This window comes from Ceratotherium simum, chromosome 20 (assembly GCF_057802395.1).
Source record: "Ceratotherium simum simum isolate JZ-2026a chromosome 20, ASM5780239v1, whole genome shotgun sequence".
Classification (NCBI taxonomy): domain Eukaryota; kingdom Metazoa; phylum Chordata; class Mammalia; order Perissodactyla; family Rhinocerotidae; genus Ceratotherium; species Ceratotherium simum.
This window is the reverse complement of record NC_141919.1, coordinates 38,341,548-38,369,504: the sequence shown is the minus strand read 5'-3', so window position 1 is coordinate 38,369,504 and position 27,957 is coordinate 38,341,548. Positions and strand designations below refer to the sequence as shown.

General features: G+C 39.1%; 1 protein-coding gene across 4 annotated transcripts in view; it reads right to left on the bottom strand.

The window, feature by feature from the left end:
* ADAMTSL1 (ADAMTS like 1) overlaps positions 1-27,957 on the bottom strand; it is an 862,240-nt gene that overhangs the window by 179,073 nt on the left and 655,210 nt on the right. For 2 of the 4 annotated variants that reach the window (XM_087444657.1, XM_087444656.1), the window contains exons 11-14: positions 19,402-19,452; positions 14,679-14,883; positions 13,240-13,387; positions 10,157-10,241 (exon numbers count right to left, since the gene is read on the bottom strand). In XM_087444657.1, the coding sequence (XP_087300783.1) occupies positions 10,157-10,241; positions 13,240-13,387; positions 14,679-14,883; positions 19,402-19,452 (489 nt within the window). The remainder of the gene's footprint in view (positions 1-10,156; positions 10,242-13,239; positions 13,388-14,678; positions 14,884-19,401; positions 19,453-27,957) is intronic. The other 2 variants (XM_087444659.1, XM_087444658.1) reach the window with 1 other exon arrangement.

Here is a 27,957-nt window from a genome sequence, read left to right as displayed (position 1 = left end):
GTCTTAATTTTACCTGAGATCCAAAGACCTCATGTAAAAATTTTTAGTTATTTAGTGTCTCTCAACGAAATTAAAAGGGAAGATTTTTAAAAACTCTCCAAAATTATATTATAAATTATTTATAAAAATTAATTATAAAACCCATAATACTAAGACAACCTTAAAATGATTATTGAAAAATATAGCTAGAGCATTAAAGTTTTGGGGGGATGCATCCAAAATATGCCTCTACATTCACTTAGAACCACACCTAAATCATTCCAAATAAATGAGAATCTAATTTATTGTGAAAGATCTTTAGTCAAGGATACTTGATCTGAATGTGGAATTATGAACAGATTTCTCAACTGCTGTTGTTTGCTTACAACTCTCTAGAGCTGCAAATAATTCATGCTAGTTATGCAACTCATATTGAAGTCTCCAAGCAAAATTTTTCAAAGGAGTCCAGCACACCACTCCACAAAACATCTGAAGCACTGGTTTTTTCCATAGGTTCCTCAAATCCTTAAGTATCATGCCTGAGTTGTTCGGGTCTGCGCTGTGAGGTGCCCCATAGTATAACCAAGAAAAGAACGATCCTGGAGATTAAAATAACAAAACAAATGACAATTTTGATGCAGCCACCAATATAACTATTTGAAAAAAAATTCAATGACTGCCCTGTCTAATGTCACTAACCAGTAATAAATAAATAAATAAATAAGAAGGAAGGACCCAATTCCAAAAGACACTAAGGCAGCATTGAGAGAGCCACAGTTAGTGGCATTTTCCAAGTAGCAGACTTCATTTTCTCATGATAATGATGCCCTTTCCGGTTTGTTGAGAGGCAGCTGGCCTCTGCAAGAATGCTTCAATGACTTTCTTGCAGAAATGCTCAGTGCTAGAAGTGGGGGAAGAAAGGCTGACTACATTAAAGGGCACATTTTCCCTTCAAAGAGACTTTATGCCAGAAGGAAATGCTGAGGGAGTTCTCTCAAAGTTTCAATGAGTCAGAGACTACTGGGCTCTTTCAAGGCCTGGAACCTCATACTTAAGTACCCTGGTAAACTCGTTTTGCAGTTCCGACCTAGCTTTCTCTGATATGATTCCAGACAAGATACTAGAAGGTCTCCTACTAAAGGAGGGGCCTGTCGACCATCAGGAGGTTGTTCTTCTTTAACAGTAAGAGAAAAGCTCGTAGAAACACAGTTAATAATCAGTTTCTAAGAGTATTGGTCCCACAGTGCTAAAGAGGCAGTAGCCTAAAAACTCAAAGAAATTAAATCATGCCTCTCAGTTCCAAGCATTGGCATGAGGAGACAAACTGTTTTCCTGTGGTAGGAGTTTCTTTTGGTCTTTTTAAAAGTTATTGTGCCCAGATTTAGTAAAATTTTAGTAGTGAGCTTATTCACTTTATATTTCTTACAGCTGTACTCGGGCAGTATGTGCCAGCCTCACTTCAGCTTGATGGGGTGTTGGGTTATCATGTAGCCTGAGGCAAGTTTAAATTCTGTGTCTATCACACTTCAATTTAGTCTCAATAAAAATGCTATTTTATAGAAGAAGAGGATTTTTGGGCAGTTTTGAGCCAGAGGCAGCCTTCAGTAATTTATACATGACTCTGCCATTATCCTACCAGCAGCTACCCAACAGTGAAGGCTCTGGACCATTTTGAAATTGTTCCTAGGTCCGAGGAGCCCGAGCAGAGTCCTTATCTTTCTGTCTACTCTTTAAAACTCAATACGCACAGAGTTTTGGGGAAAAGAGAAGACAGATCACTAACTATATGTAGCAGATGGAGCCAAATTACTCTCTTCACAAATGAAAAATGAGGATATGACACTCGTTTCAGACCATCTTTCTCTCCCATTGCTTTTCTGAGCTGTGTGAACAGAACATGATGTAAAAGTTTGGTTTTCCTTGAGGCTAGTCTGATTATTTAAAAACCCATGTCCTAGGGACTATAATGCCGCTATAGCTTACAACGCTATTAGTGCATTTGTAGTTCTCAGCTTAAAACCAGAATGTAGTTTTCAATGTATATTATTTTCCCTGACTTTGATAAAAATCTAAAATATTGTAAACTCAGAACACTCTTCATGAACCATTTCTTCTTTGCACGGAGTGAAATTAGTTTATCTTGCAATTTTGTAAAGATTTCTCTCCTTTAATTCAACAAGTTTGGCAAAGCTTTCCAATGAAAAGTTCAGTTCATTAAAAATGACCTTAATGGACTTAACATATATTGGTGGTGACAGGGTCCATGCTTTATTTTAGCACACAAGGATCCCATTAATTTGTCTTTGTCACTCTCTAGGGCTCAGCTGAGCAATAGTTCAGATTTAGCTTTCTGAAAGCAGCTACAGAACGAGCAATAAGTGGAGATGGTGGGAGGAGCTGACGAATTTAGAATTTCTCGCTTTGCAATACAGGCTTTTCTAATGACTACATAAAAATGGCTCTGTCTGCTCTCTTGAATTTATTATTGATTTTTCTGTCTCAGTGAATGCTGGGAGCAATCTAGGGGGATCAACTATATTTAACTCAGAGTTGAGAGAGGATGCTTTTCGACCCAAGCATTTTCTAAACTTTCCTTATTAATTTTTGCAATTCCCTATAGATTCCCTTTCATTCAAATAAAGGTAACTAACCCTGAGAATAAACTCTGGGCTAAATTCAAAGCGTGATGCTTACAAGTGAGTCTTCAAAGAGCTCAGTATAGAAGAGAGGTAGGGAGGTGGGAGTAGCTGGGGAACTACTAGCTGAATTTTGGGTTAAATTGTACTTTTCTCTCACATGCCATTAGATACAACACATGTGAGGCAGATACAACATCTGCCTCAATTTCTCCATTTGTAAATGAGTGATTATTATACATTTTTACTCCCTTAATGGTTCTCTAGGAAGATGAATGATGCTAGAAAAGGCCTAGTACAACCATAGTCAACACATACAGAGAGCTTCCTGCATACCAGGTACTTTACATATAACTTAATCCTCACAATAACCATATGATGTAGATATCATTATTATGCTCATTTCACAAATGAGGAATTTACAGCCTATAGGGGTAAGTGACTTGCCCAGGGTCCCCTGTTGCTAGTGGGGGATCCAAGATTGACACCCAGGCAGTCTGCCAGGAGCCCACACTTTTCACCACTGTGCACATTGCTGCTCTGCATGGGAGTATGATCAATAATTAAACTGTTTTTTGCTTTGATCCCAGCAGGGCTATATCCTTGTCTGAGCACACAAATACACAGAATCACCCCTCACCAACTCACACAGTTGGTAGCATGATGTGTCTGAAAAAAATTCAAATTTTAGGAGATTTATCTGTGGTTTCTGTAGCCTGTTTTCAATATATAGATAGGAATCATTGAGGTACATAGATGGGTACAAAATATTTGATCATTTGCTACTTAAAAAGACCCAATAATCTTTCCTCAAATACTAGTTTGGAGCCAAAGTCAGAATCAAATAAGTTCTGTCATAATCTGCCAAACATTAGTTCACATCAACATCTCTCCCAAACCCTTTCAGTGTGTATTACATTTCTTCTCTCATTTATTTCTCATATTTGTGACTTACCATGTACTAGTTTAACTATTCTGACATTTTAGCTCAGAGAAACATATGGTAGTGAAGAGAATTTGGGAATTCAATAAATAATTCTCCTACATTCCTTTTTAAATCAATAACACTATCATGCTATGCCTACCCAAAGATCAAATGGCTTTTCCTCAAAACAGCTAGCTCATTTGTTCAATCTGTGGATAATTGGACAAAACTCAACAGTTTGGTCACAATTCTACCATTCCTGTGATAAGAATGCACTCAAGGTTTCTTGAGGGCAAGGACTATTGGGTTTATTCTTATAGTATCTGCACCTGACACAAAGCAGGGCACAGAGCAGGTGACTTGTGAGCAAATTTAGCTTCTTTCATTAGGATGTGTGAACAATTAGCAGGTCCACTGACTCTCCCAAGTCATCTGAAATGCATAATCGGCCAGAGAACTTACATGAAGCATTCCACTGTTGCAGATGATAAAATGGATGAGAATGACTTGGGTAGATGGAGACGAGACTCCTTCCAGAAAGGAAGGAGTTGGAAGTGAGAGGTCATGACTGCTGGGAGGCTAAGGGCTGATTCAGTCTGGCCAGTGTGAGGCTTTAGCTCTGCCACGTGCCACCTCTCAAAATTAAATGCTTTTGTGCTTTTTAAAGCTGTCATTCTAATGCTCAACCTGGCTCTGCTTCAACATCCTTTATGTTGGTTTAATGATCAGCAAATAGTGTTTAAATTTCTCAATCTTAGGTGAGATGACTTTTTTTGTGAGGAAGATCAGCCCTGAGCTAACATCTGCCAATCCTCCTCTTTTTTTTGCTGAGGAAGACTGGCCCTGGGATAACATCCATGCCCATCCTCCTCCACTTTATATGGGACGCCGCCACAGCATGGCTTGACAAGCGGTGTGTCGGTGCGCGCCTGGGATCCGAACCGGTGAACCCCGGCCCACCACAGCGGAGCGTGTGCACTTAACTTCTTGTGCCACCCGGCTGGCCCCGAGATGACTCTTGATTCTTAAGAAAAGTGTTTCTATATATACACAAGATTTTCCTGTTATTTTCTGTGGCCTGAGATTCACAAAGAGAATGTAACTCAGGCACCTTGTATTGGGGATATAAACAGCAAAACTATCTGGATCCATTACTGATGTATGATTCCCTAAATATTCTTTGGGGGAAAATATAAAAACACATGTGACACAATTAACATTTCTAGCCATGTTTATTTTTTTAAATATGAATTCACATTCTTAACCACTGAGTTAAGCCATTCACATTCTCAGACAACGTACTGGATGTAAATTTGGTCTAACGTAAACATATGCTTAAATATTATGTATTTAAATACTATTTCCAACAAGGTAAACAAGGCATTTAATGACTACAGGACTGCCATGGCGACCCATTGACTTTTCATTCTGTATCTAATTCCTTGTGGGTTCTGTTCACACAGATGCATGACAGGCATTTCCCTTTGTTTCTTGTTGAATCAGCCCCATCACTAAGCTGATGCCATCTGGCATCCAGATATTAGTGCTGCCTTCTGCCTGCTTTCTTTCTTCTTCTTATTCCTTTTTTTAATGACGCGCACCGAGGTTATTTATGGCAATACATTTAAAGCTTGAGTATTGTGTTGAAGCACAAAAATGTTTTCTTAACCATGCAGTAAAGCTGTTAACTGAAAATCTAATAAGATAACTCAAGATTTTTAAAGTGCAAGATCAAGGCACAGAGGACTACCCCATCCTCCCTTCGAGAGGACAGCACCGTTAAGGCCCTCCACTCGCTGTGTGCCAGGGTTTGATGAGGGCGTGGCTGGTTAAAATGGCTGTGTTGGTCTCTAGTGCCCAAAGGAGGCACCTGTCTCCTGTTGTTTGTTCTGAGCTTCCAAGCAGAACTCCTGGCAACTGAAATGAATCTGGGAGGAACCTGGCTTCCCCAGGTGCCCAATTAGTTCTCGCTTCCTTTCCCTGGAATGACTTGATTCAGACAGCAGGAAGTCTGGAAAGAGAAAGGCAGAGCTTCTGGAGCTTCCAGGCCACACCTTTTTCTTACACCTGCCTCCCTTAACAGACTATACCTTCTAAGGCATTGGGTGGCTTGTTCATGGCCTGAAGGAGTTAAGGCAATGAACAATTTCCTTCCTATTCCAAGTGAGAACAGGCTTTTTAAGAAGGCCAACTGATGAACTTCCGGTATAGCAACAGTAGACGAACTGTCTTTACATGTCCTAGAGGTCACCATAGTATCATTTTTGCTCAAGAAGTTAAGGTGTCAAAGTGGTCATAATGTGGACTTGGCTTGAGGTGGTCGTGATGTTCATGCATACATCTCAACAAAGACTGAAAGTAAGGTATAAAAATAGGAGATTAGAAACCAAGTCAGTAATTTCTTTAGCTTATACCTGATTAATGACTATAGCTGTACTACCACATTGTAGTTCTGATCCCTCACCAAATAAAAGTAAAATTTTGAGGTTTAAAAAATACATGGAAAGCTATTCCCAGCTATTTGTCAGCAGAAGCAGCGAGCTGGGCTCCATCTGGTATTTAAATGATGTGTCCTAAACCTAACGATACTGTCATCACCTGAGGCAAGTTCAAAAAGACATAGTTCGAATAACAGCAGAAGAGAACTTCATCATTTTTCCATCCCCTTATTTCTAGTGCTAGAATGACACTGCCCTTATCCCTCAGAAAAATGCAACTCTAACCCTCATTCCGTCTGTGTTAATTGGGTAGCAGGGGTTTCTATTGATTCCTCAGCTGAGATCCTCAGGAGCAAGTTCACTTGATTGCATTTATTTTTAAGATTGTCTGTGCTGGATCAGCTTCACTGGCTAAAGCCCCACATCTCTCAGTCTCGGTTTGGGGTTGGATCTTGCTCACATTGTTCTGTTCAATGGCGAGAGACAAAAATACTTCGCTTAAAGATTCTTGCTACTGGTTGTCAGGAAAACTTGATAAAAACATGTGCCTGGATCAAGAAAAACCGTGGCCACCAGTGAAAAATCTGTCTAGAGGGTATGACTCCCACAAGTGGGTTAGGAAATCTTTTTTTTTTTTTTTTTGGTGAGGAAGATTGGCCCTGAGCGAACATCTGTGCCAATCCTCCTCTATTTTGTATGTGGGATGCTGCCACAGCATGGCTTGATGAGTGGTATGTAGGACCACCCCTGGGATCCGAATCTGTGAACCCTGGGCCGCCGATGTGGAGTATGTGAACTTAACCACTATACCACCAGGCCGGCCCCAGGAAATAATTTTTTACGTCAAGAAAATATATTCATCACAATATTCCTGCCTTGGTACCATATGATTCAAATACGTCATAAATAAATCAGTCTGTTGCTAAGGAAAAAAAAACAATCAATGTCCAAAAGTATTTCTGAATGAGGCTGCAGCTTTATAAGATAATCTCAATATACTGAGTATATGACCATAACGTGACCCAGTCTCACTCCTCATTTCACCTATTCTCTGACACTAACATCTGTATTTGTATCTTCCACATGGCATTTAGTTTAGTGGAACAACAATGCTGGTACATACATACATCTGTTCTCTAAATTTTTAGTTATTTCTTGGTAGTTCAGTTTTTAGTCTTTAATCATAGTTTTCTTCTAAACATATCTTAGAGTGGCTGCTTTCCAACATATTTTTGGCCAGAGCGCTAACCCATTATTTTTTTCATTTTGGGGTTACCAAAAGTATCTAATATTCAATAACAGTGTCTCCATATGCTAAAGACTTTAAGCTACTGATTTTTTTATGTCATTCAATGAGACAGGCTGGTGATAATATTTTCATTTTACGTAAGGGGAAATAAATAATATTTGCTGTTTTACTACGGAACTCTCCACGTTAGCTGGACTCAAGTGAGAGATAATAGTTCTGTACCATTGTTCCTGTTTCTCTGGAGCAGTTCAGAAGTGACAGTCACAGCTTCGAAACATTACCATTTAATTTCAGCAATGTGAGTCTCTTGGTGGGGGGAAGGAAAGACTTGCTGACAGTATATCATTTTTTCATTATACTATGGAGAGTAATTATAGGTTGCTACATACATTTAGAAACTAGTCTATGTGGTTTAAAAAAAAGAAAGAATTAAGAACATGCAAAATTATGTTTTTTAAATTAAAAAAAAAAAAAAATAATGTGACACATAGGGCCTTTCCTAGGGTTCAGAGTGCTAAACATGTAAAGTGTATTAAAATGTGGAAACCATATACCTTTCATTGCATTATTCTACAGCTGTCATTTATTTCATTTCGGTATAAAATAATTATTCTTCTGAGCATAATTGTATACATTTCCTTGAGCTGGCACCGGCACTCCAATTACAATTTACTTCAATTCAGATTAATCATGCCAAGATGGCAATTCCATTACACCAGGGGTAAAATTTAATAATCTAATATATGGCTATAGTTTAAATGGCTAAAACTATGTGTTTACTTTAGGGACTTTATTAAGATTAAAGTTAAACATAATGCATCTTAATCAGATCTTTAGTGGAAAACATTCATTACAGAATATGCTTGACCAATGTCTAGGCAACGCTTCTGCAGAAGCATTAAACTCTACTTACGGCTTTCATTTGAGAAGTATCTAATAATGGGAACAATGTTTAATTATTGATGTAAGATGTTTTGATTTAATTTCAACTGTGTTATATTATTTAACATTGGTCATATTGCAGTATTATATATAGGATTATGCTTTAGACCAAATGATAAAATGTAGTGTACAAGAGAGCAGAGTTTATTTAGGTAAAATAATACATATCTGGTTTTAAATGTGTTTAACCTAAGAGTACATATAACGAGTAACTATCTCCAATTACATGGCCTCTTTCTGTGTCTTAAATAGAACCTTAGTGGATTAAAGAGTTAATACCCCTGTGAAATCAACTGCTTACTTCCTCTCCAGCAGCAAGAAGGCCTGACAAGCCAGGTACTGGCAGGAGAGAAACAAAAAGTTTTAAGCCTTCATATACTCACTTAAAGTTTGCACTGCAGTCTTTAACCACTGCCTTTCCTCCAAAATTCTGCAATGGTTAGTTCTTTCTTCTTCTTTTTTTTTTTTTTTTGGTAAGAAAGATTGGCCCTGAGCTAACACCTGTTGCCAATCTTCCTTTTTTTGCTTGAGGAAGAGTGGCCTTGAACTAACATCTGTGCCCATCTTCCTCTATTTTGTATGTGGGTTGCTGCCACTGCATGGCTTGATGAGCGGTGTAAGTCCATGCCCAGGATCTTAGCCTGTGAACCCAGGCCGCCGAAGTGGCACGCCAAACTTAACCACTACACCACTGGGCCAGCCCCTAGTTCCTTCTTCTTAAAGCCTTTTCTCAAAGAAGTAGAAAAAGGTGTTGTAGTAACTTTATAGTTCAGAAAGAATTTACATTTTCCTTATTGTCCTTTTAAGTAAGAAATGTGTTACCTAACGTATGAACCATTGTTCTTTGACACCAAGTGACTGAATACCATTTCTTTGCAAACGAACTTTGGTCATTGTACCAATCCGTATTTTGGATTTCTTTCTCAATCTCTTGCTGTTTAGGGTGTGAGTCAGGAAGAAAATTTGTGTTCTGGCAAACCGTATCAGATTTAGCTTCAAACAGGATGATTCTGAGAAAATCCTAAATTGCTTTTGAATATATAGATTATAATGTTAACTTATATTTCTAGTAAAATTTAAACTATGGGTTGAATTTGGAAACCATTTCATATCCTACATGCTATCCTGTGAGCTCCTGGAGGGTGAGGAACATGTCTTATGTACCACTGCATAGCACAGAGCCTAGGACTTGTATTAAATAAATTAATCTAGAAAATCATCAATCTGAGAAGTTGCTTTGGTCACAAATGAAATTCACCAATAAAATACTTTCCCTTATTTTTAAAAATGATACAGCAGATATGCCCATCAGCATTTTCTAGTAGAATCAATATACAGTTATTGATCAATCAATCAATCAGTCCGTTAAACTATGTTTGTCTCTCTTCTTTGTTTCCTCTGCTGAAGCATCTGGAAAATCTGTGCCTAGTGGTGTTACAAATTTCATGGCCTTGATGAAACTCAGCAGGTATGGGACCATGACGCAGTGAGGCAAAGACCTAGTATCCATTTGATACCAATCCCAGCAGGAAAGGGAAAAGAAAAGCTAATAAACTTCCTCTGCCCTCAGATGTATTCTACTTACCCTTTAATTTTTGAGTGGCTATATTGCAAGGCTGGGAGATAAGAAGTGCGAAAAGCTGCCCGGATTTTCATGTCAAATCTATGTCACATCATCAGATGCAGCCTGGGCCTTCTCACCTTTGGCCTCTTGGAAAAGAGGATGTCCGATTTTGGAGAAGAAGGTAGGCATGACACCTTCATTTTCTTACTTCAAAATTGAAAGGTATTTAGAGAGCAATCATAAGTTTTGAGAAACACCCTGAAACTGATCAATCTCCAATTTGACAGCCCCTAAGCCTCACTGCGCCCTTGGTAAGAGGATCACACTTCGTTCAGAGCCCAGGAAAGCCACAACCAGTGAGACACTGCTTTCTTGAGACCAGTCAGCTTCAACAGCAAAACAACTTGTGGTTTTAAAACTTACGAGGGTTCTTCAGACACGGCAGCTCCTTCTTCTAGCTCTTGAGCTTGTTTGTACCAAGGCAGCTTGGCCTCGACCGGAAGTTTCTCTGAGAATTAAGTGCACACACATGAAAGAGAAGAGGTTAGAACCAATTTGCCATTTCAGGGAAGTTCCTTTTTCTCCTCACCACTTCTTGATTTTCTGCTACTTAGAAACTATGTTGATAACTGCAAATAAGTTGTCAGGTAAATTTCTGCCTCTGATGATGGTTATATCAAGAAAAAAAAAGAATTAGATTTTATTTTATTTATTTTTTTTGTGAGGTAGATCAGCCCTGCGCTAACATCCGTGCTAATCCTCCTCTTTTTGCTGAGGAAGACCGGCCCTGAGCTAACATCTATTGCCAATCCTCCTTTTTTTTCCCCAAAGCCCCAGTAGATAGTTGTATGTCATAGCTGCACATCCTTCTAGTTGCTGTATGTGGGACGCGGCCTCAGCATGGCCGGAGAAGCAGTGCATCGGTGTTCGCCCGGGATCCGAACCCGGGACGCAGTAGCGGAGTGAGAGCACTTAACCGCTAAGCCACGGGGCTGGTCCAGAATTAGATTTTAAAATGTTTAATAATACTAGTCTCTGTGTATATGCTTCCCCTGTACTATGTTAAAGAGCAAAGGAAAGTCTTTTTATTACAAAAGTCATAATTAGGAGCAACAGCTCAATATGTATATAGTCGTCAAAGTATTTTTTCACCATTTCCTGCTGAAAAAAGAGCAATATTTACCTTTTAAAACAAACACAAAGCCCCATAAGTTATACTGTGATACTTTCATAAATTCTAATTCGTTTTTCTTTTTTCTTTTGGCTAAGTGTGATCTATGCTATATTGTCAAAGACAAACAAAATTGACACTCTGAAATTCACAAAACATGGCTTTAGATCTCTGACTCATTCACTACTGCCCCAAGGCTCATTGACAATTGAATATGAGCAATTTAGGGTCCATAACCCATAATTTGACTTGTTTCACCTCTTTATTTAGCTTTGCCCAAACAATTCAGAACAAGCTTCCTAACTACTTCCTGGAAAAAAATTGTGGAGGAGAAAAAGAAAGAAGGAGCTTATAACTGCTGCTACAGAAGTAACTGCCAAGATTCCCGTTCTGACATATTTATTAGGGTCATTTATGGCATATTTGCCTTTATAGTATGAGCCAGTGAAGCTCTATCACTATTTTATAACATATAATTGTAAAGATGAAAGAAATATGTCTATATGTGCATATACCACAGAATTATATGGCATTTTAATGATGTTTAGAGAGCCAGACTCAGCACTCAGTTGTGAAAATCCAGATTTTATTCTTGATAGTTAACCACAAACTGCTTTTCTTTCTCTTAAGTGGGTTGGTAAAGACAGAGCTAATAAATAATTGACTATTTTAAGTTAGCGGCATCACTTCTCATCCTCTATGTGCAGCAATTGTGTATTCAGAAAATAAAGTCAGGGGCCTGCCCGGTGGCACAGCGGTTAAGTGTGCGTGCTCCGCTGCGGCGGCCTGGGGTTCGCAGGTTCGGATCGCGGGCACGCGTGCGCACCGAGGCACTGCTTGGCAAGCCATGCTGTGGCAGCAGGCCTCCCATATAAAGTAGAGGAAGATGGGCACAGATGTTAGCCCAGGGCCAATCTTCCTCAGCAAAAAGAGGAGGATTGGCAACACGTGTTAGCTCAGGGCTGGTCTTCCTCACACAAAAAAAGAGAGTGAGTGAGAAATGTAAAACTGCCAAAGCCAAGAGGATTTACTGACATTTTAAACACAGCAACATGGTAGCTATACATACATCATTTTACGGCTAGCCCATCTTTCCCAACTAAAGGACTCAGTCAACGCCGCCATCTCTGACAGCGCGAGCCATCTCTGTCTTTCAATAATGAAGCATTCAGGTCCCCACTAAGAGTAGGCTTGTAATACTTCACTGTGTATTTGAACTGAATCCTGGTTGACATACCAGTGGCCACTTCCTCGCGTGTTAAGAGCTGAAGATAACATTTGTGGAAAACTTATTATATGCCAGGCAGTGGGCTAAGTACTCTATTTGCATTGTTATCTCATTTAATCCTCACATGGTCTCTGAGGTAGTTACTATCATTATCCTCATTTTACAGACAAGAAAACAGGCTTACAGAGAGAGGTAGTGATTGAAATTAATCAGGATTTCTGGTAGGTTTTTGTTTTTTGGTTTCCTTTTATGTCATTAATTTAGATTTCATGATGTCATTCACTTCCACCCAGAGCAGCCTCTCGTATAATAAAGAGCTACACTGTGGATGATTTTCAGAGAAACTCCGTGGTTTGAAGAAATAAATTAAGAAAGAAATGGGAATCATGTTTAATATTAAAAATAGGAGGAAGCTTATAATCAGGAGTTCTTTACTTCTGAACGGTTTGTGAGTTTGGAATTTTCTATTTCATTGACACAGACTATAACGATATTAGCAAAGAAGTCAGCTTAGTACCCATGCTAATCTGAGAGTCCCAGTATAATTATAATAAATCTTGCTCAGTAAGTTGAACTTTTCTAAAATTTACTTTTTATAAATTATTTGCAGTCTGATTTATTCCATTTTTCATTTCAAATTATGATTCTGGAATCCAGTCTCACATTAACGTTTTAATTTTCTATGTAAAAAGCAAGCGCTTTCTGTTTCATCAGTTTGAAGTTAGAGGCTTCCTAATGCATTTCACGCTTAAAGTAGGCACTCTTGGATTCACTGCGTTGTTTTTAATAGCAAATTGCACATATATTTCTACAATATCTCTATAATATCTCTTTTCAAGCATATGTATCTGACGTTTTTCAGCAACAGTCTTCAAACAGCTTTATGACCCAGGAGAGAATTATATAAATATGTAGTGCTTAATAGCAATTTGCAAGCAAACTATTTGAAAGGTTTTAAAAAAGAGTTAAGTCCATTTAGTGGACTCTAAGTTACAAAGAACAGGTACTAAGAACACTTAGGATACTTAAAAATGTACCAAGGAGTTTAAACAGCACCCGAATACACACAACAATGAGAAGACTGCTAACAGAGCCCCGCCAAGTTACCTTTGGGTTTATAGCAGGGAGTGGGTATGATGCATTCCTCTTTTATGTGGGGCTTGGTTTTGGGGCTACAGCCTCCAGTGTGCATTCCACGATGGTCGATGCAGAGGACCACACGGTACCTGAGGCCCTGGCCACACGTCACCGTGCACTGGAAGGAGAGCGCAAGAGAGAGGAGACTCATAGGCAAAGCCTTGTTTATTTTTCTTCCTTCCCACCTGAGACATTTTAAAGGACAGCGTTTGTACAAGGACTCCTGGTGGCTTTAGACCACTTCTTACCAGTCATGGGATCTTTGTTCTAGTTGGCTGTTTGGGGTGAAGCTGGCTGACAATTAAATCACTTTCAATTTCTTAGCTTTGGCTTAGTCAGTCAGCAGTCCTTACACGCCCGCTGTGTGCAAAGTCCCAAACCAAGCAGCAAAAAGAAAGAGGAAAGAAACTGTAGAGGGTGCGCAATTTTGATCACCAATGCTGCATTTTAATTTTATTTCGTTATTTTGCTAATGACTGTCAGGTCCAAAAGATGAGAAATGTTGGCTCCCACGTAGACATGAAAATTTTTCTCACTGTCATCATAGCTAATTTACTTTGCAGCATGGCTGATCCCATTGATTATATTGACATGGAAAAAAATGTTTAAAGGAAGTGATTCAATGGCCAGATGTAGACAGCACCTCCAGTGGTTCTATATGCCTGGGAGCAACTCTAGATGGAGAGAAACATCAGCTCTGACTTGCCATCACAAAGCCATGTAGCTAAGTGAAGAGTCTTTTGCCATCTCTGTGGCTGAGGGCACGATGGTTTATCCCCTCATCTTTCTATCTCCTTTGCCCTTTCAAACCTTGTAGCATTAGCAGCAAGGAAATACAAAACAACATTTTATGTTTAAGCTGTTTCAGCTGCTTCCCTAACATCTAGAATTTTTTGCTTTTAACTATCCTACTTCATCCCCATTCTAATTATTTTTCTATTTTCATATCATCTTTTTTTCACTGAATAATATACATAGTTTTAATTTTAATCCACTGAGACCCTTTTTTGGATATAGAGAAGAGTATAAGAAATAAAAAAATGAAACCAAACTTTTGGTCTACTGAGCTCTGTCACCAGAGCAGCTTTCTCAGATTCAGGATCAGTCATTTGGCCTCAATTACTCTGGACAGGTATCTGCCTCACCTTGCCACTTGCGGGAACATGATGGGGAGCAATAGAAGCTTCTTGAAGTCACTTGAAGAAGCATAGATGTATATGAATATTTACTCATTTACTTTTAGTCATGCTGGATTTGGGGCATGCCTACTCCAGGAGCTAAGCTGGCAGGCTTCTAGACACCTCAAGAGGAGAAGTGGGGAGCTGCACAGGGTAGCCGGTGGGGTCATGATGATGAGAGGGAACAGTGGACTTACTCTCCTAATGAACAAAGAAAGAAGGCACAGTTACCGGAGACCACTCCTGTGCCAGCCATTTAGGGCAGTCAAAAATGTTGCAGGGCTGCACGATGGGCATCTTAGGGGTGTACATGCATTTCCACTCTTCCACTGAGGTGACATGCCCCTGGATGTCCTCCTCCACACAGGAAACTGCCCGGCTCTGGACGCCCCCCCCACACGAGGAGGAGCACGCGGTCCACGGGGTGGCCTCCCACCTACAGAAGCAAGGGGAGTCATCAGGGCAGACATGCACATTGCCAAACCTCCTCAATGACCTTTCCGACCAACCCCATTCTCAGTGCCTACTGGGGCAATCAGGTTCTGAGAGGCTACGGTCCAGAGAACCAAAGCCATCTATTACCTGAAATCTGATGAGTAACAGAGAAGGATTCAGTGTTGGCAAGAGTGGCTCTGTAGACCTTGAAACGCTACACAAATGTAAGAAATTACTGTTTTGAGAGCTGTTTACAGGATATCTGTGCTGTCTGTAATCTACTCAAAAGATGGCTGTTCAGTCCTTCTTCCTTTAGTTTCAATATATATTCTAAGTGTTTGTGTATATATATATGTATATAATATTTATTGTATTTTAGATTTATAAATATGTGTTCTGCATAGATATATATATATTTTACTATATATATAGTATTATATATTTTACTAAATCCCATTAAATATCTATGTAAAGACTAAAATTGGTTAATCAGTTAGCACTAACAGTTTGCACCTGGGCTGATACTTTTTACTTTCAATGTAATACTTTATTATTTAGCTTCTGGATACTTTTACATGAGAAGCTCATGAAAGATCAAAGTAAACCAAACACTCTTTCTTCCTCTCTTCTACAACCATCAGCTTTGGGACTACATGGATTTATCACAATTCTAATGTTCAAATGATGCCATCATTACGCTAAGGAGCAAAAGTATTAATATGGGCACTATCTGCTTGTTCTCTAGCTGCTGAGGGATGCTGGCGGTTAGTGTCCCCCCCCAATAAAGAACACCTGGAATTGTGAACAAGTTTGGTTTTGGCTGGGAGGCTGATGGCGTTGGAATCTAGAGTTGGTAACTAAGGGAGAAAATAACAATACGGTCAATAACACTTAAGAGAATTCCATCGATTGTTCAGATCTTGACACAGTTCTGAAGCATTTGGGACCAGATGCAGAGAGATATCTTTGCCAGATTCTTTTCTCTCCTCCTGTAGATTTAGAGAATGTAGACTTTTTAAAAATAGAAACATTGGGATTGAGCTTGTCTTTTTTGCATATATTCTGCTTGTTGATGAGGATTCCTAAGGAATTTGAAGATTTCTCTTAGAATTATGAGGGATATCATTTTAACAAGAGAAAAACAAAATGTCACCAAGTTGATCCACTTGAAGAGTTAAGTTTAAAAATATTGCACAAGCATCCCATGGAGACATTAATTATTCTGTGAGTAGGATTTCATGTACATTGTGAACTTCACTTCTCTTCTACATGAGCCTGGATAATGTGTGTTTCCCAGTTACAGAGAATTTTCCTCCACATTTTCTCTGCACTGTCTAGGCAACAATTGTTACCTCCTCTGCCAATAGCCTAAACATGCTGCCAAATACAATATTTTCCTATGCATGTTTCCCCGGGAGACACTTAAGAAAATGTTATTATGGGGAAACTGAGGCCCTCTGTTTAGCCCTTAGGAGACTTTCTGATTCCTTTCAAGAGAATGAAGCAGCTCTGTAGAGAGTTTCTCTTCCAAAAGGGTAAGACCAATTCTCATTTGTCTCCATATAAATCTCTGGGGAGCTCTCCTCTGGAGGTGGACAACAGGTCTGATTCAGACTGAAATTGGGCTGAATATATAAGTACATATTCACATTTGATTTGATCTGACAGTGGAAATATGTTTTCGAATGTACATTTAATCTCTTAGAACATTAAGATGCCATGAAAGCACATTTTCTAATTGGTACTCTGACATCCCTAAACTTGACCCTTCTAAAGAGAGAGTGATTAATTTTTGTCTCAACACTTGGACCTGACCCATAGTGTAATTTCATAAACAGTAATAAGTAAGTATCCTTTTCAATGTCAGTGATCACAGAAAGACAAATGATGTTAATATTATTCTAAGAATTTATAGTATGGTTCCAGCATACAACTATAGTTCTATATCTGAAAAATTGTCATGTGAATCCTTGCAAAATAATAGGGTTATGTGGAATTTGAAAGCAAACGATGTCTGGGTGCTTAAAAGAGAGTATAGCAAAAACTGAGATATGGCGTCAGTTAGGACATCTTAAAATGGGGACCAAGTAAGTGCTTGGAAGAAAAAAAGCATATCCAAGAATCTTGTCCTGGAAGAATAAGAAATGAGTTTGTATATCATATATTTTAACTCCTTTGGCTTTTAATTTTTTAAACACACAGTATATTTAGCTTAAGAAATTCTTAAAATTAAGAATGACATGGAAAAGTTGCATATATTAATTATGAATTAAAGATAATTCATCAGACTACATCCTTATATTATGCTGATATGCGTTACAGTCAAAGACTGAAAACAAGAGAAAACAATCTGAGAGTTTATTAATTGTGTTTTGTATCTACGCCTGTGGTCTTTAATCCATTTAAATAATTGCAGTAAATAAAGCCTGCTGCTTTGATCAGTAGGTAGCTGCCACCTGAGAACCATTTTTGTTTCTCAGTTCTTCTTATGAAATGAAAACATATTTGTAGAAATAGCTTCCATTTACTAAGACTTGATCAATAAAGCAGAATATCTAACTTTAGAATTAGCGCAGTGACAGAAGGGTAAAGGGTAAGAAATAGTTTGTTTATTTGCTAATTGTCCTTTCCCATTGTGATGCATAGACAGGCCAATGTGTACACAGGACGGGGTACAAACAGTCATCAAGGAGGCTCATTCAATCTACCATTGAGAATACTGGGCTTCAGGCACTCGGGGGATTTCTGAATATATAAGAAATCAAGTTTAACTTAAGACGGACATTAGTCATACCAGAGAAATATAAACAAGAGAGATCAGAGATATGAAGGAAACTTAGGAGTGCCGTTACAGGAAAAACATAAACTGGATGTTGCTCCCCCCGACACCCAACCTTGCCTTTATCTTGAAATATATGGCCTTCACACAAACAGATACATGTGTCTTATGGATACTTATTTTACAGATACAGGACTTGAACTCAAATGAAATCTTGGTTCAGTTAAATTAATCTTTTTATATTTTAATTCCATTTTTTTGAAGGAGAAGAGTTTACTATATAAGTCTGGTTCTAGATCAAACCAGCAAAATGATACAAAATGGTGGCATTCTAAAGTCATTTATCATCTTTATCAATATAGTCATAGGAAAGTGGGAAGGAGCTGACTAAGGAGGTAACCCTTAGTGGAAGAACTTTAAAAAAACCCAAACCACTATATACAGTATAAATCGAATGCCCTTCTCTGCATCCTACCATTAGAATGGTGAAAAGCAAATTCCCTGCCAGTCACTGGAAGTATTTAAGTAGAGGCTGGATGGCAGCTTGCACTGGTGTGTATGTTTTATATAAATATCTATATATGTGCATATACATGTGAGAATACATATGCATTAAATACACATACATGTGTATTTATATAAATGCATATGTTTATACATGTATGGTGTATGGGGGTGATTGTCGGGGAAGGAGTGGGAGAAGGAAGCATCACTTGGGAGCCGGACTAGATGACCTCAAGGGCCTCTATTTGGCTTCCAATTCATTAGGTATTTGGAGACTTTCAATCAAACTTTGCTTCATTTTATGGTTTAGAATAAAATAATTTTCTGGGTTTTGCTTAATTTGAGATTGAGCATAAATAAACCATGGATTATTTCCACCCATTTGTGATCCAATTTAAACCCTGGGTTCTAAATGACAGCTGACTCCCTGAAATCCAAATGAGCAAGGAGAATAGAGCAAAGGTCTCTCTTAGCTCAGTGGTTACTTTAATCCAATTCTAATTTCTACTCTCTGGGGAGCTGTTTCCAGTATGGCAGGCAACACATTCAGTAGCGAGCATATCTTTCAGCTTCTCCAATTTTCTTATGAATATATTAATAGAGAGAATGAGTTCTATTAAAAGTTCCTCAATCACTTTCTTTATTGTTTCTAGTTTTTAAAAATACCGTTATTTAAAAAAGCAACACAGTGCATGGAATTTTATGTTTTGGAAAAAAAAAAAGGCCCCCCCAAATGTTCTGAACAATAAGGATATGGAAAAAACTGGCTTTTTGTACTTAATTATAATTTCTTTGGAACAAAAAGAGGATATCTAAAGTCCCTCTGCAGAGTAATACCACATCTGGAATTCCCCATTTGTGGTATTGTGATAATACTTTAGGCAGTGTTTATTTAACAGTTAGCAACAGTGCTTTAATGACTAGGGTCCTATTGCAGAGGAAACATGGAAAAGGACAAAGGGAGTGAAGAAAGACATAACATAAACCCATACACTGTATCTAATCAGAGTGAATTACTGTGTCCACTCTGATGTAACGTGATCCTATCTTAAAATGTTTTTTGAATGACAAGCTTACAGTCTGAGCAAGCCAGTATTATTCAAAAGCAGAGCTCAGGACGGATTGCAAAATATACTATCTACCATCTTATTTTTACAGAAAAACACAAAATCTATATATAAAAGAAGCAGAAGACTGATTTACTAATTCTAGCATCAGGATGATTGATTTACGTACCGAGGAAGGGGATGGTAGAGGTCATAAGGCATGATCTGCTTGTATCCGTCACTGTTAGGAACAATAATGCCAACCCTCTGAGTAGAAGGTACACACAATAAAATAAACACTAAATGATTACATAATACAAAATTTTTTTAGACAAATGCAAAACAACATTAATAAATTGTCTCTGAAAAACAACACTAAAACAGTTCAATATCTTTATGCTAGCATATGCTGTAGGATGGGGAAAGTTCTTTGAAAGGGCACCATTTACTATAATTAGTTCTCTGATCCAAGCAGGAAATACCGCTGGAAAGGGTGATGGCAAGAAATCTTGGCACCTCATCATTAACGATGACACAATAAGCTTGTAAATGTTCTTTAATCCCCCAAATTATCCATCCTATGAGGTCATTATTATCATCATTACTAATGTTACTTCCAGATGCTCACCAAGGAATTATAGTTACTGTCTCACTTATGATGAAAGAGAGGGTTGTGTATGGGTATGTACCTGGGAATTGCCTAGCCTATGTAATGTGCGTTAGCAAATAGGTTTCTTCTCTTGGCAGGTCTAAGGATTTCAGTAATATCTGGAAAGTAGCCACTTGGTTATTTCATAAAAGGAAGGGGAGCTAGTCAATATAGTAGGCAACTATCCATGAAAGCAAGTTCCCTACCAAAACAAGGGAAGGGCAGTTCAAATGAGATAAATATGACAGATCTTTTTTGTGGATGTCTATAAAATGTGATAATGTGTTAATTGCTATTATGGTGGTTGTGACTGTCATGACTGTTGTTAGCACATCTAGTGTCCTGAGAAACCTGGGAGATTTAGAGATAGAGACTGAAGGAGCTGTAAGAAATGATATTATAGGCTCTGCGGCTAAAGGATCCACAAGAAATGATATTATAGGCTGTGTGGAAGTCCCTGGAGGCCTTTAGGACTGCAACGTAGTACACTAATCTACCCCACTGCTTTCCTCTAAAGCCGCCGATCGGCAAGACTTTCTTTCTTCTTGCTGGGTCCCCTGGCTTGTGGAAGATTTATGACTCATGGGTCTTGGATAAAGGGGCTAGTGCAATGGACCCTCCATCAAGAGTGGGAGACAGAGAGAGCTCAATACATGGGTGGCACCCCAAGGGCAGAGCATGGTAGGGCATGAGCAGATGACACTTACTTTGCAAACTGATAAGTGATATGAACCCCTCTTTTGATGAGTGAAGGAACTCATGAATTCTACATGTATCCATGGATGGATGGATGGGAATATATTTATATATCCATATTCAATATAAATATGTTTATATTTATATTTAAATAAATAAATTAAGACTTTCGTTTTGATCCCATCCTCTGATACAGGATGACATAGCATGTTCTTTTTACACGGCTAGCAAACCTAAGCTTCTGGGTAGAAAGAGTGGGCTGGGTATACTGTGGATCAGAGAGAATAAAAATAGCACTGACTGGAGATCACGATAGATAAGGAGGAACGAGGGAGTAATCAGGAGGGCAGTTCCTGAAGAAATTACTGAAAGATAAAGGGATACATGAGAGAAATTAAATCTGAAAGACAATGGGAAGCGAAGCTATGAAGATCGATTTCTATTTCCAGGAGGGACACCGTTAGAGTACTAATTTATTTATTTATCATACATGACTAAATTTTATGTAGTTATTTGTATGACTAAATTGTGATGGTGTATGTGTGTGTGTTACCCTTAAATAACAAAGTTCATGAAACTGGATGCTGCCTTTTGGGTGTGCTCAAAATCACACAGCTCTACCTACCGCAAGAATGGAATGAACATCAACAATAAACTCTTCTCCCTGTTCTTTCAAGTTAGAGAAACTTTCTATTCCTTTCTGCCTTCTTCGGACAGACAAGAAACCGGATGTGAAAGGCTAACCCTGCCTTTTGTTAGAATCATGTGATCTCTGTCCAATAATTTTTGTCTAGCAATTAAAGAAACTTTCTTTCTAAAAGAACCATATTTTAAAGAATTCCAACCTTCCAAAGTTCTTCTAGTAACTTTGGACATACATCCAACAGTAGCTAAGGAATAAATCAAATTGACTTTGCAGTTATATTTTAGCTAACCCTAATATATTTACTCATGCCTACATCAATTTCTAAATGCAGAAATGCATAGTGTCACCTTCTCTCCTGAAAAAATTTATAGCTATGATTTGTCATCCTCAATAATAGAATGAACTGTTGCAGATCTCTGCCAACTGATTTATCAGCTGATGATATTTAAAATGGAGGCAGTAATGTGGAAGGAGACAGGCTAGAAGAGAAGAAAGGAATAGAAGCGGGAGCATTTAGAATTCAAGATGTCAGGCTTTGCTTTGGACTGATTTAGAAATTATATTTTTGATTGAACAAGGAGCTTTAAACCTGGATTCAGCAAGACTATAGCTATATTTGTCTTTCTATGGCACGGCTCATGATGAAGACTCATAAAATGACTCTATGGCACCTGTGAAAACAGAAAGATATCAAAACAGTGGTGCTCTGTCCGGTCCTGTTAATGCGTATTCGTGTGCATGGGCTCTGCTCCTCTTGGGCTTCATGCCCTTGCCCTGGCCTTTCACCACACTGTCACAGAGGGGCAGCAATGGTGCCTAAACTTAACTTCCTATCGCTCTCCTTTAAGACACTCGATCTTTTTCTTAGGCAAAGTGTACATATTGAAGAATGATGAAAAAAGATGTCATTTAGGGACTTGAAGAAGTTCTTCCCATGTTTAGGTCTTGATTTACATGTGTGCCTGTGTGCATGCGTGTGTGTGCATGCATTCAGACATGCGTCTGAATATGTGGGGAGAGGTAAGGAGGCAAAAAGGATTTTAAAAAATGATCACAAGGGGCTGGCCTGGTGACGCAGTGGTTAAGTTCATGTGCTCTGCTTCGGTGGTCCAGGGTTTGCGGGTTCGGATCCCGGGCGCAGAACCTACGCACCACTTATCAAGCCATGCTGTGGTAGGTGTCCCACATATAAAGTAGAGGAAGATGGGCATGGATGTTAGCCCAGGGCCTATCTTCCTCAGGAAAAAGAGGAGGAGGATTGGCAACGGATGTTAGCTCAGGGCTAATCTTCCTCACACAAAAAAAAAAGATCACGAAAGGAAGATATAAGAAACAGTTGGTTTGGCGGTAGAAATGCTCATTCTCTATTGCCTTAACTATTCTGACCACTCATCCCCTTCTTACACTGGTCTGTGACCTGACTCCATCTAGAATTTCCAATATCAGGGGTCATGGTGGGAGGAAGAGAAGAGGAGGATAAGGAAGTGGTTATTCTGGACTCATGTGGTATAAGTAGAAGAAAGACATCACACCCCATCCTCTCAGAGTATATACCTGCCAAACTGTCCAATGCCAGGAGAATGCTTCAGTATTATGACAGGCTCATGTAAGGAAATATTATGCAGTACATAAACACGAAGCCTTTTGAACCATTTTTAATGACATGGAAAATGTTCAAATGTAATGTCAACTGAAAAAAATTCAATACACAATAGAGTGTGCAATGTGATGTACAATACTAAGAAAATTCGTGTATTCATATATCTATACAATCGTTTTCATAAAGTCTATATATATGTGTGTGTATGTGTGTACATATATATGTATATACATTAGAAAAAGACCAAAAACAGTTGTTAGTTCCTGGTGTTTGGATTATGAGTGTTTTTTGCTTTCTTCTTTTTATGTCTGTTTTCTATAATGTGCAGTCACAGAAATTAGAACATTCAAGTAAGACAAAATTCAAGTCTGAGAAAATATAAAACAGAAACATTTGGAAATATGATATAAATGGATATAATGAGGCCATCACCTCAAATCCCATGTGTCGCTTAAAGATGATTGAGTCTTTGTCTTGAAATCATCTTAGAAGCTACTTTAGATAATATCTCTGACTCTAAAAACCCAGCCATATTCAGGGTCTCACTACTCAGTTGTGAATTTACATATTTACATATTAATATTTAATTTACATATTGTGATAAATCTCTCCAAGAAAAATCCTAATATAACTAACTCCATGGGTACCTGATTTGTGGGGTCCTGGGTTTTTTTGGTAATGAAAATGAACCAGAAGGAGTCCCTTTCTTGGTTTCAACTGTCCCTTTCAGGAACTCTCTCACGACCTCTTGCCTCTTCTCCTGGGCTGCAGAGCCTCATTTCTGACTTCCTGACAGCTGGATGTGCTCTAGGTTTGTCAAGCTCGGCGCATCCAGACAATTCATTATCCTTGCCTGCAAACTGCTTCTTCTCCTGTGATCCTTGTTCCTGTTCAGAGCACTGACATCCTCCCATCCACCCAAGCTAGGTACCGGGGACATCTTTATTTCTTCTCCTTCCTGCGTTCCCTACAGGCATTCGGTTCTTCTAGATGCAATGTCTCAAGTACATCTCCTTGAGACACGAATTGGGGCCCTTCTGCAGCAGTCTCCTAACAGATCTTTCTGCCTGCGGGCATTGCCTCTTCCAATCCAGCCTGCTCATTGCTGTCATAGCAACCGATACTTGACCTTCCAACTCAAAAGTCTTAAGTGGCTCCATAATGCACAATGAAATTTCTTAGTCAAGTGCTACCTCTTCTAAAGCCTATCCTTACTTTTCCTCTCAACATCTAGCCAGAAGTTCTCTCTTCCTCTTCCAAACACCCATAGGCCTAACTCCTCTCATCACTTTTAACTAGGTACTAACTTCTAACTATGTATAAGTTTTCTTCAACACCATGGGACAAAATCGATATTGGTTCTTTAGTTTATCTCTTAACATAGTGTCCCGCACAGAGGCAATTAGTAAATATTCATTCAATGAAATCATGCCATTGGTGTGCAGTGGCAAAAGCAAGCAGTACAACAACCATCCAGAATTAAAGCAAACAAACAAACATAAATGAGGTGAAAGAAACTCCCAAACTGCCATTCACTGTGCATGTCTTTAGTCCCACTCCCTGCCTTTCGCTGGGTCTGCCCCCTGTCAGAGGAGACAGACTGCTTTGGAGGGTAGTTTGGCAGGGTAGGAAGGCTGCTCTGGCAGGCAGAGGGGACTGGGTGATCGGAGGCAGAGAAAGGACAGCTTAATGGCAACTGTGCTTCCAGCCTGCTTGGCTTAACTTCGTAGCTCTCCCATTGGGTGTCTCCCAGAAGGAGCCATGTCAGCTTTTCAAAAATCATCTCTTCCCTTTCTGTCTCATGTGTCTTTCAGATATTGTGCCGCTTTGAAAATGTGACTCAACTCCCCCTGGGCAGTGTGGGGGCCCAGACCCTAGTTGGTTCTTCTTTGCCTTTGCCATGGTACCAAGCACAGAACTTGGCACAGGATAGGTACTCAATTAAAAAAATGAACGAAATTGAGGGTGGTGGAAGGAGTTCTGGCACAGAAGAGAGTAAGTCATCTTCTCTCGACAACTCCAGGGCAATAGAAACCAATCTCTTCCTAAGCGACAGTTTAGAATGCAGCAGGAGAGAAGTAATGAAAAGTTGGAAGAGACACAAGCATTTGCTTTTTCGTGGGTGGCAGAGCACAAAGGATCATGCCATACAGAGGAGATGGAAGGTCAGTTCTCCTCTCTGCCACTCTCTGTGTGACCTTGGGGACATTACCTTTGGACTTCTGCTTTGGTCTTCTGTAAAATCTAAGTATTGGATGAAATCAGGAGTTTTAAGATGAAGTAAGAATGGGTGTCTGGAAACTCATCTCATGGAGCTCTATCTTACCAGTCCCCTTCCTAGTGGCTGCTGAGGGCAGAACTCAGAGCTCTGTGGACCACAGATTGAAAACCACTAACTAAGAGATCATCTCAAAATCTCTCCTACTCTAACATTTGATGGCTAAACACAATAGGTTTTCCTATTATTTAAAGAGGCAAGTTGGGATCCAGCAAATGAGAAAATGTTCTGTGAATAGGTCACAATTTTTTTAAACCATCGTACCTACTAGGCAACATTCATTTATCTTTTGGAACCAGACCAAAAGAACCCTGCTTCATCGTCCAGGATTTGAAAACATTTTTAAGACACATATTCATTTTCTGCTATAAAACCAACTACTGGGAGTTTTTGATCATTTGGCTCAAAATATTAAAATTTCCTCACATCTATATTTCTGTGGTTAAACATTCTTGATATTAATGAATGCAATTTCTAAACTGCTTTTCAATAAGTGGGACTAACATTTCCTTGGGCTTTATCTCTTCCTGTACTTTCCCAAGTGATTTGGTCATTGTTTGGTCTGAGTAAACATCAGTATTTATGATTATATGAAAGAGGCTTGCTTAACCTAGGTATGTGGTCAGTTCAAAGACCCAGGGCACCAAACTTTGCACTGTTACAGTTGGCAGTTCTGTGCTGGCTGTGGGGGTCTATGTTGGGTTTAAACCATATCTCACAGGTTGCTGAGACATCATGAAAAACAAGGATACCTGTGGGATATAATGACATGAATGTTGCACCAGGGATCAGGTTATCTGAGTTTATGTAGCATAGGAGATACTCTGGAACTGGAAGCCATTAGTTCCACAATCCAGCTTTCTTTTGCCCACCCTAACTTGGGGCAGGTCCCTTAATGCCTTTGGGCTTTAGTTTAGGTTTTTTTTTTTTTTTGTGAGGAAGATCAGCCCTGAGCTAACATCCATGCCAATCATCCTCTTTTTGCTGAGGAAGACTGACCCTGAGCTAACATCGGTGCCGACATCCATGCCCATCTTCCCCCACTTTATATGGGACGCCACGACAGCATGGCCTGACAAGCGGTGTGTCGCTGCGTGCCCGGGATCCAAACCTGGGCCTCCAGCAGCGGAGCCCACGCGTTTAACTGCTACACCACGGGGCCGGCCCCGGCTTTAGTTTTTTAATCGGTAAATACAGATCATAGTCTCTGTCCTGCTAACCACCTAGGATTGTAAAACTGAATTGAGATAACAGATGTGAAAGCACTTAATCAACTTCAAATAGAAGTAACATTAGGCAAATCATTTTACAGGTTGGGCTCTCAATTTAATAATGATAGCTGACTTCTGTCATGTGCTTGGCACCTTGCTGAGAGCTTTATGTGCATTATCTCATTTAATCCTCAAAGCTACTCTCTGACAGGAATATTATACTCATTTTACAGATGGCAAAACACAGGCCTAGAGAAGTTAAGAAGTTATGTAGCTAGTAAAGTCCAAACTGATAAATGAGGTTAAAAATGAGGATAATGATAACACCTATTCTATTAACTCACAAGTTAATTAAAAGAATTGCATAAATAATTATACTTTTAAAAAGTTTAAAATGTAACATAAGAAGTTATCATTATTATTAGTAATGAGCTGGCTGGTTAGAAGAACTGAATTGCCCTGAAAACTGAGTTATAGCTGATTGATGATGTCTGGTACGTCTACCAACTTGGGAAGGGTATGGCCGTGCATTCTAAAAAGCACCAGAAGTCTGCTTTATTTATTTCATTATAAATAATGCATGAAAGTGGAAATGGATTTTAAGATAGTCTTTCTTATTGCTTACTCATTAGCTGCTCAAAGCAGTACATTTAAATGAGGTTGATCAGGGGTTGGCCCCGTGGCTTAGCGGTTAAGTGCGTGCGCTCCGCTACTGGCGGCCCGGGTTTGGATCCCGGGCGCGCACTGACGCACCGCTTCTCCGGCCATGCTGAGGCCGCCTCCCACATACAGCAACTAGAAGGATGTGCAGCTATGACATACAACTATCTACTGCGGCTTTGGGGGGAAAAAAAAAGGAGGAGGATTGGCAACAGATGTTAGCTCAGAGCTGGTCTTCCTCAGCAAAAAGAGGAGGATTAGCATGGATGTTAGCTCAGGGCTGATCTTCCTCACAATAAATAAATACATAAATAAATAAATGAGGTTGATCAAAAGGAAGTTACTTTTCTAAATCATTTACCTATTGTAACAAAACAAAAAGACTTCTGTGATTAGGAAAACATTTCATTATACTTTAATTGCTAACTAGGTCAACCATTTTCTAGTCTTACTTTGAGTTCTCCTTTTTTGGCGATGGACATGGTATAAATCACATGTGACTGAAATGGCAGTGTCCCATGGCTGGTTAAATGGGGATTATTAGACAATTGCACATGGAGATTTCAGAGTTGCTAATTATCTTAATTTCTCATGGTCATTATATTTTAAAAAGCTGATAAACGTGATTTACTTTCATGAAGATACCTCTTAGGAATCTACGTCTTCTGTTGTTAAAACAACAAATAGAGAACTACCTTTCTAGACTCATAGAGAATTCTAGAGTTCCAACTTTTCCTTCCATGGAGGAGAAAGCTGATTTCTGGAGCGTTTAGGAGTTTTTCTGAGTTAACATCAACAGTATCGTAACCATAATCTTAGTCATAATAGCTGCAGCAACTAACATTTATTGAGTGCTTATCATGTGTCAGGCACTCTGCTAAGCTCTTTAAATGTATTACACCATTTATTCCTCATGACAGCCCTATGAGGTAAGTACTGTTATTATCCTCACTTCACAGGATGAAAAAACTAGGCTTAGTGAGAACAAGTAATTTGCCAAAGGCCA